At 32.7% G+C, this 10,443-nt stretch overlaps 1 protein-coding gene across 1 annotated transcript in view; it reads left to right on the top strand.

Moving 5' to 3' along the window:
- Nucleotides 1–6,617: 6,617 nt before the first annotated feature.
- The window catches only part of LOC112596153, a gene marked incomplete at its 5' end in the record, with an annotated part of 88,416 nt that continues 84,590 nt past the window's right edge, over nucleotides 6,618–10,443 (top strand). Inside the window, one exon of the mRNA XM_025341649.1 lies at nucleotides 6,618–6,743. Within this exon, the coding sequence (XP_025197434.1) occupies nucleotides 6,618–6,743 (126 nt within the window). The remainder of the gene's footprint in view (nucleotides 6,744–10,443) is intronic.

Here is a 10,443-nt window from a genome sequence, read left to right as displayed (position 1 = left end):
AACGCTTGATTTTGCGTTTTTGTATATAATAAGCTTTGATCGACGTACGTCAACAACAACGGTACGCACGTTTCTTTTTATATGATGTGTATTATATATATATATACATAGCAATCGTCGTATTTCGTACGCTATCGAGACGATAAGGTCAGGAACACGAAAACAAGCACGTAATAATCGATACGGATAAACGATTATCGTATCGTAAAACAGTGACGATGCGACGATGACCGGAGAACGCGCGTTTCAGACGCAGGAACGGAAATCAGGTGCGGACCGGACAAGCGTAGACCCGCTCCGGGCTATGGCGTCGAGAACGACGGAAGAGGTCTCGAAAGGCCGGAAAACCGGGCGAAAAGCGGAAAAACGATACAAAACAATAATAATGATGAAATGGTAATGAGCAAATGAGCGATAACCAGACCGATAACGACAGCCCGTTGGAGAAACGATAACGACGGGAGATACGGACGACGACTGGAAGAAAAAGCAGATTTTCGATTGGTCAGGGACGCAAAAAGTACCCGCGTTCTGGCGGATTTTCAGGAAGCTGGTTTGGTTTATATTATAAGACTAGCAACGGTGAAACTCGCTGTAAAGTGAATACCTAGGTCGGTGAAACTCGCTGTAGTGAATACCCAAGGTCGGTGAAACTCGTTGTATGAATACCTAGGTCGATGAAACTCGCTATGTAGCGAGTACCCTAGGTAGCTGAATATCGTTTGAAGTGAATTTCGGTCGGAGACAGGACTTAAGAATACAGCAGTTACAAAGTCTAGTAAAGCCAAACCAGTGATAACGACGGTTTGACATATTTGGTACCTCTGGTTGGTGGCTCTAAACTTTGGCGGTGTCATTATTGCGTAAATAATGAAAGTCTAGTCGAGCGTCTAGTGGTCGGTCATTTCGACGTAAATTCACGGTTTAATACACACCTTGTCCCGTAAACTTGCCCTGTGCTTTTGACCGCATGGAAAATAAATAAATGTACACTCAAAGGTTGATCAAGTGTCTGGTTATCGGTGTCGTCAGTGGAATATCGATTCTGACAGGGCAATCCGCCTGCGGCGGATTGTCTATCTGACGATCAAAAGGCGTTACATTAACAACACCCAGTACGCAAAAAGTTTAAGTCCGAATCAGGCGCTCGATTTGATAAAGCGTCACCACTGAAAGAAAATCCAGTTAAACGGTTTGAACCTCCCAGGTAGGCGATCCATTGCGTCGAATCGCGGTTGATGTAAACGCAAAGTGGAAATTTTAAACGTATTAATGAAAATACATGTCAAACGTTAGCGGTCGTGGTAAATAATTGAGTCGAAGATCCGCAAAACTATATATTTAATCATTTTTGATAGCAAAATTACAATTAATGCTTACAAAATTTAAGAATTAAAACAAAAATTCAAAAATCGAATACTTGGGTCAGTTATCCGTACAGCCCGGATTTCGCCGGAACGTGTTTTCGAACCTGCTACTTAACGTCGGAGAACCTGGTCCGTAGCTTTGTTACGAAAACGGCAATCGAGTCTGTCACAGGTATCCAGTCATCGCCTATTGCGGTGAAAGTCGATTCTGACAGAGGCAATCTTCGAAGCGGATTGGATGATGCATTTCCGTGGCTTGCGGTGCTTTTGAAGGTATGAAAATTAATAAATAAACTCCCGACGGTTATCAGAGTGTCTGGTTATCGGCCATCAGCAAGCGAATATCGATGCTTGACTGGGCAATCACCACCGCGGCGGATTGTTATACCCTCTGACGTCCGAGCAGCATTGTTGGTACGCATAAAATGGATCAGGCGCGATTTTCGATGAACACCGTGAAAATCAAGTTTAATGCAATTAAACGCCTCCGATGAGCAATCCGACTGCGTCGGATCACGCGGACGATAATGGGCATGGAGATTTTAAACGTGTTATGGAACACGCATGTCGGGCATTGCTAACAGTTGAAAATCAAAAACTATACATAATTAATATTTTTAATATTTTATAGGTAGTTTAGATATCAAGAGAAAGAAATATTATGCTCTGATGACAAAATGTTTCCGTTCAAAGAAAAATTGCTACTGTTTCCTATCTTTAAATCTTAGCAGCTGAGCTAAACACTCATCGTGGGTCACCGTCAAAACTGGTGCAATGTATATCATCATCAATAGAACGTTCCTCAGGCTATAATATATTGCATCACAATATGTACGCTGATTATGCGCCACTGTTAACACTATAATTGGTTTAGTGAATACTACAATGTATTTAACGTTCGTGCCAGTATATTATAATATAATATCTTGTCATCATCAATCAAGCATTATAAAATGCCATAATGTGTGAGATAAATCGTTTTATTTGGTTTAATATTTAGCAAGTAATAATGTCATATCAAAGCAAAATAGCAATAGCAGTCAATTAAGTAAAAATACAGAATTCCATTATTTAAAGTGATGATTGTTATTAGCAGGTTTCTTATGGGGCGTGGGCCGCGCCAGAATGCGGACAGGGGATTCGAACACCACCTATGTATGTAACCATATGCTATGTAACGTCAGGGGACCTATCTATGTAACACCTATAACTCTATATCGACTACCGCTCGAAGGTTGATAGCCGTAACCGAATCTCGAGCACCGACCGTTTAGAGATGTTGTGTGAATACCGGCGGTATACGTCGTTTAACCGTATCATTTTACGATTCGCGTGTCACGAAACGTAATCGCATATTTATTGTCGTTTAATGTACGTAACCGCTCTCCAGTCGTTGTAATGCCTTTAATCGCATACCTTTTGGGGGGGATATCGTGATATGTGTATGTGATGATAAACTCGGTACGTCGTTGAGACGTATACGATTAAAAAATGTAAACGAATACGTCGGAAACGTTCTAAACGACAATAAATATGCGATTTACGGTTTCGTAACACGCGAATCGTAAAAATTGTACGGGTCAAACGACGTATAATGTAGTATTCGTCGCATCTCTAAAACGGTTTAAGTGCTCGAGATTCGGTTACGGTTATCAACTCGAGCGGTAGTCGATAGGTGTTAGGATAGGTTCCCCGACGTTAGGTAGGCAGGTTCGAATCCCGGTCCGGCACATTCCGGGCGGCCCCATAAGAAACTACACGTACGGGATTTTTTGCATTTTTTTTTCATTTAATTCGATCATTATTAATTGCTATTTTCGTTTTGATATGACATTACTACTCATAAAATATTTTTCAAATTTTAAAAACGATTTTTGATCTCACACATTACATTTTATACTGCTTGATTGATGATGACAAAATATATTATATTATAATATACTTTACACGAACGTTAAATTACACAATAGTATTCAATTAAACCAATTATAGTTATTGCTAACAGTATGCACAATTATTCAAATGTACATATTATGTGATATGCAATTTATATTATAGCCCGAGAACGTTCTATTGATGACTATACAGTTGTTTCACTCGGTTTTGACGGTGAATTCACTATTTTATATGTTTAGCCTTTCAGTCGCTTACTTTGGAAGATACAGGGGAAAAACAGTAGCAATTTTTTTTTCTTTTGATTTTTAAATATTTTGTCATCACAGAAAGCGCATATTATTTCTTTTCGATATCTAACCATCTATAAAATATGAAAAAAAATATTAATTATGTATAGTTTTTTTGATTTTCAACTAGCTAACGTTCGACATGCGTTTTCCATAATGCGTTTAACATCTCTCCTTTACGCCCACGTCGTCCGCGATCCGACGCAGTCGGATCGCCTACCTGGGAGGTTCAAACGCGTTTAATTGGATTTTAAGTGGTGATCGCTTGAAAAATCGAGCGCTCGATTCGACTTAAACTTTTTTGCGTACTAAACAGCACAACGGTTTCGACGTCAGGAGGTATGACAATCCGCCGCAGCCAGATTGCCCTGTCAGGTATCGATATTCGATGGGCGATGACTGATAACTGGACACTTAATAACCCTTTCGGAGTGTATTTATTTATTTTCCATACTCAAAAGCATCGGGCGAGCCACGGGAAATTCATCCATTCCGTCGAAATCGGATTGCCCTTTCAGCAGGTATCGACTTTCACCGTACGGGCGATGACTGATACCTAGACACTCGATTGCCGTTTTCGTAACGAGCTACGGGACGAGGTAGGCAGGTTCGAAACACGTTCCCGCGAAATCCGTTCTGTACGATAACTGACTAAGTATTCTGATTTTTTTTTAAATTTTTAAATTTTGTGTTAATTAATTGTAATTTCTGTTATCAAAAAAATGATTAAATATATATAGTTTTTTGATCTTCAACTCCCTAACGTTTGACATGCGTTTTCCATAATATGTTTAAAATCTCTCTTTTACGCCCACATCGTCCGCGATCCAACGCAGTCGGATCGCCTACCTGGGAGGTTTAAACGCGTTTAACTGGATTTTCATTGGTGATCGCTTGAGAAATCGAGCGCTCGATTCGACTTGAAATTTTTTGCGTACTAAACAGCACAACGCCTTCGACGTCAGGAGGTATGACAATCCGCCGCAGGCGGATTGCCCTGTCAGGAATCGATATTCACTGGACGATGACTGATAACTAGACACTTGATCAACCTTTCGGAGTGTATATTTATTTATTTTCCATGCACAAAATTACAGGACAAGCTACGCGGATTGCCCAGTCGAGTAACGACAAGCACCGGGTAATGACTGATAGCTAGATATTTAATTACCATTTCGGAATGTATTTATTTATTTTCCATGCACAAAAGCACAGGGCAAGCTACGGGACAAGGTGTATTACTCCTGTGAATTTAATGAAATGACCGACCACTAGATGCTCGAATTAGACTTATTATTTACGCGTTTAAAACGACACCGCCAAAGTGTAGAGCCACCAAATCAGAGGTACCAACATCTCATTCGTCGTTATCACTGGTTTTGCCTACTAGACTTTTCTAACTGCTGTATTCTTAAGTCCTGTCTCCGACCTAGGAAATTCACTTCAAACGATATTCAGCTACCTAGGGTACTCACATACAGCGAGTTTCACCGGTGCTAGTTTAAGAATAACACAAAAAAAAAATGTTTATAGTTATACTATTAATGTTGAGATTAGATGAGTAAAAATTTATCTAGATATAGATAAAATATGAGAATTTATATATTTACAAAATTGTTTACCAACGGTAAAATTTACAATGTAAATTTTACAATTTATTATCGGAATTTAATATAACTTCAAATTTAAAAAATGTTTAGATTAGATATACAGGTTTTTATGCATAAAATGAATAACTACCATCTATAATCTACATTTTTCTTTACAAAATATTCTAAATCCATTCTCACTTACATAGTTTTAATGATTGATACAAGTATAACTTTTAGCATTTTAATACTAAACAATTCTTCCAACAAAAATAAATCCTTAGTGTCCTATTTATTAGCTTTGAATGCATGAAACATGTAAAAGACGGTTTCTTACAAGTTATAAGCTTTATTTTCATTGACAATATAGTTTAATATAAGATTGAATATAACCCTTTAATTATTTATTTAATTATGCTGCATCAACATTTTTTTTTCATTATTATTATTGTTTTATGGTCATTAAGAATTTAAGTTAAAAATTAAATTTAATGTTATAGTTACTAACGTATAAGTATCACAATGCATGAAAATAAAAATTACGAAACAAAATTAATATCTATATTTTAAAATTATTAAAACCGCATTAAATTTGAATTTAATATTATAAAATGGTATATAAAAAAAATTAAGCATTTTAGAATTATTTATCAGTCTCTGATCTTAAAATATATATCAGTAGAGACTATTTGATATGTATCACAGATCAAAATATATGAAAATAAAAATTAAACTAAAAACATAAACTTTTAGACAATTGTGATTTTCGAAATTAACTGTGATAATTATAAAAACAATCTTTTTTTGGAGTAAAACATAAATAATATAACACTCCCAACACATAATGTCTATTAAACCTGAGCATTTTTCGTTTTTGCTACGGATAGCTTTTTTCCATCATATTTTAGATAGTATGATTTCTAAAGGTCTAAATTCTTTACTTGGCAGAGATGAATTCAAGTGTTTTTGGTCCAGGGCTAATTATTTTTGGCACCTCCATCTATATTATCAGTATATTGCAGTATTAATTATTAAAATATAGGTAAACAATTTATAAAAAAAATACAGTAACATTCAACTTAAACAATACCCTTTATCTGAATGAGGAAATACATTCTGAAGTAATTTCCAAAGAGACGTCGAGGCAGAGAAAAATGTATTAAATTTTTGAAGTAATATTTTTTATTAATTTGTTAATACGGGAATCTTTTTTTAAGTATGAATTGATTTGTCTTATACTTTAGTAATATTATAATCTATATCAGTAGTTTTCAACTGATATACTACATTCGTTCATAAAGTGTGCAACATTTCTAATATTTTATATATTATAATACGAGTATATGTAGATTTTATATTTATATGAATTAGAATATTGCAAACATTGTGTAGGAGATTATGTGTGGTCTATTGTTAAAAAGTTGAAAACCACTATCTACATAATATACTTAATAAAACACTTGGTATTTTCGTTTCAGCCAACACAAAAAAACATTATTTGCCAGAAGAACGGATCTTAATGTCTAGTATCATTCATTTAGCATATCCATGTTTTATCAAAAGACTTGACTATTTTCTCAAAAATGCTATGCTTGAAAAAAATCGTAAGAGTTTTGAAAAATCTATTAACAATTAAAAAAAAAATTGTTTAAAATGCTTTTTGATATGATTTTCATTACTTTTAACTAATTAAATATTTACATGCTGTTTAAATATTATATGCTTCATGCATATTTAAGATAACTTGTAAGTATGTATTATTTTAATGAGATAATATAACAAAATTATTTTACTGGCACAACTATTTAATGTAGGGAGTTCCGCTTAATGTGATCACATTGGTTCCGGTCATTTTGATTCTACTAACCGGTTGATTCCATAAACATTTTTTTTTCATATTTATACGTATACTTAAAATAAAATAAAACTTAAATAAAAATTAATTTAAGAAAAAAAAACATGTACATTTAAAACAATGTAAAAAAATGATCTATATTATTAATTATATTTAATACTCTTCTAATTTTATTTTCATATTAGCCTGAAATTAATATATTTTAAGGTAAAATTAAACACTCAATATTTAATAATAAAGTAAATAAAGTATATGCATTGTACCTGTAATTTTTGAAAAAACAGAAAAGTATCATTATCAGCGTATTTTTGAATCTCTCTTTTTCCCAATCTTTTCCAAAATAATTCTTATTTCTTTTTTGGTGATTTCTACAATTGTTCCCTCATCATTGTCTTCTTCTTCAATATTTTCTTCTTGATTAATTTGTATTTGAAAATCAGTTATTTTTTTATCAGACAATACACCAAAAGTAGGTACATCTTAATCAATTAAAATCTTATTTTCAAAGTTTGTGTCTATGAGTTATGAGTCCTGTAATTCTTCATCGTCAGACTCAATTTGTGAAAACCCAGCTTTTTGAAAACAATTAATTATACATTTTTAAGTAACTCTATCCCAAGAATTAACTACCATATCTTTAGCTTCTAACACGGTAATTTTATGAGTTATATGTGATGCTTGAATTTCACATACATCTATAGTTTCAATAATACAATTTCTAATTGCTTTTCGATAATAAGTTTTCATTGTGATTATGATTCCCTGGTCAAGAGACTGTATGATTGACGTAGTATTTGGCGGTAAAAATTTCAAATCTATGTTTTGTAAATTCAATTTTGGATGTACCGTGTAGTTATTAGGAATTAAGAAATACGTCTTGGTTTAATTATTTCTCTATTCCATTTTTGTAAAAATTCGGTAAAAATTAGACTAGTCATCCAAGCATTTGAATTAGCGTAATAATCAACGAGCAAAATTTAATGCCCCAAAAACAGCATGAATTTTTACTTTTACCTGTAATTAAAGGGTGTTTTTTATCGGTACCTGTCATGTTGCAAGCCAATAGAATTGTGAGTCTTTGCATTTGTTTTTTACATCCATTGACCGTATTCCCTTTTAAAATTAAAAGTAGTATCTGGAAGAACTTTATAATACAAACCAGTTTCGTCTACATTGTACATGTCATTTGATTAAACATAATTAGACTATACAATAAAATCCCTTAAGTATTTTTCTGCAGTTTGACAATCTGCGTCTTTTTTTTCTCCGCATGTTTTTTTTAAAACAATATTGTTTCTGTTTTCAAACGAGTCAACCACTCAATCATTGGATTGCAAAGCTAAATGTATAGCTTTCTTTTTTAAAACAGAATTACTAACCGGTACATTTAAATTTCTAGCTAGTTGAAACCATCTTTACAAACATTCTTCTACATCAACATTTTGTTTTCGTTTTCAAGAAAGAAACAAATTTTGCTAAAATAATTTCCTTATGATTTTTTAAAATTTTGTTAAATGTAGGTTGAGGAATTTTCAAAGCTAATGTGGTTTTTCTTTGTGAACATTTTTATAATTTATCAAACCGAATATGTAAATATTTTTTTCTTTTATTGATAATTCTTTTCGATTGCACGACATTTACGAAAAATTTTTGATCATGAACTACAATAAAATGTAAAACGAGTACACGACGTACAACAAAAACTAAACAACGCGAGGTATACCGATACACTGTCACACTGATAATTTCAAAAATTAAATTATTGTTATAAATTAATCAGTTTGAAACATCATAAAAATAATAAAAATATTCATTATCCGGTACATAGTGATTCTAATAAAAGATCAATTTAACATAAGAATCATAAGATTTGGTTTGCGATTTTTTTTTTTGATCACAATAAATGGTTGATTCTATAAACCAGCGATCACATTAAGCGGAACTTACTGTAATTAGGCTAACTTTTTTAGTTTACCGGTCCATTGTTGCACTTAACAGCCTCTACAATCCTCTATATTATAAGACAACACATAGGTCACATTGTCATATTCTGGTTTACAGGTTTTATTTTCAGGTTCTTATTATTAGTTGATAAAACATCTATTCACCTGGTTTTGGTTCTTCTTTGAGTTTATTTTCATTTATTTTTTCCGTTAATACTTTTATTAGTTGATAATTTGCATTAAAAGTGTATCCAAACTACTCGAGCTGTTTATTCTAGATATAAGCTAGAATGTTTGTTTTGTTATACTATTTTTTCAATTCTCCAGTCATTTAAATTTTTGTTTCTCATTTAATTTAAATAAAACTTAATGTTTCACTTGCATACGTCACTGTTATTTGCAAGTAGTTATCGTATTAGTGTTTCTTTGATGTCCTATTATTTCTTTTTATGCTGTTATATGTTTGTTTGTAGTCTTTAAATACTAAATGTAGATCAACACAAAATGTGTAGTACTTCTCCATAGCTTATCTTAACACAAATATGTGGTTAGTGGTTGTCTTGCCTTTTAGAAAACAAAATCGCTAACATCTGATAGATCGAAATTACTAAAGATTAATAATGAAAGCAATACTTGCTGCCATCTTCTTTTCCATTTTTAAAAATATTCCTAGCAGGAATTAATGGAAATGTTATTAAGACCGATTCCCGAATTTTGTTTAATGTCATCAATTGTTTGAAAACTACGTCCTTTTAGCGTTGATTTTAACTTAGAAAATCAAAAATAAGTCGCACGGGGCCAGGTCGGGTGAGTATGGTGCTTTGTGGAATTACTGAAATTTGTTTTTTCAGTAAGAAATGACGAATGAGCTGTGAGCCAGGGCGTTATCATAATGCAACAGCCAAGAACCACTCTTCCAATTTTCTGGCTTTTTCCCTAATATTTTCACGCAATCTTTTCATGACTTCTAAATAAAAATGCTGATATATTTTTGTCCTTGATGCATCCCCATTCACGGTGAGTCATCCCACGAAAATTAAAAAAATGTGATTAATATAACTTTCATATTTGATCTCACTTGCCCAGGGCCGTCCCAAGGTTTTTCGGGGCCAGGGGCAAATTAATTTGGGGGCCCTTTGACCATAATAATAAAATATGATAAACAAAATACTCACTGAGAATAACAAAATGTTTATAAACGTTATTTTTCCAAACCTTAACCAATCAAGCTCATTTAAATTCGTGTACCTATAGCATTACATACTTACATAATAGAATTTAATATTATTCATATTATTTATATCAATATTATTCAATACATTATTAGCAATGTATTACCATGTATACAAAAAACTAAAATTTATTCCTAGATATAAATATTCAAAGAAAATATTAACTTGGATGTTTTAGGATTAAATAAATAGATAAGGTAGATTAAGAAAATTAAAAAAAATGTTCATATATTATTTTATTATTTTAAATAAAATATTAAAATGTATATCAGAA

Source organism: Melanaphis sacchari, unplaced genomic scaffold (genome assembly GCF_002803265.2).
Source record: "Melanaphis sacchari strain LSU unplaced genomic scaffold, SCAv2.0 Contig302_pilon_pilon, whole genome shotgun sequence".
Lineage (NCBI taxonomy): Eukaryota > Metazoa > Arthropoda > Insecta > Hemiptera > Aphididae > Melanaphis > Melanaphis sacchari.
The sequence above is the reverse complement of the archived record's forward strand: the minus strand, read 5'-3'. Positions and strand labels throughout refer to the sequence as shown.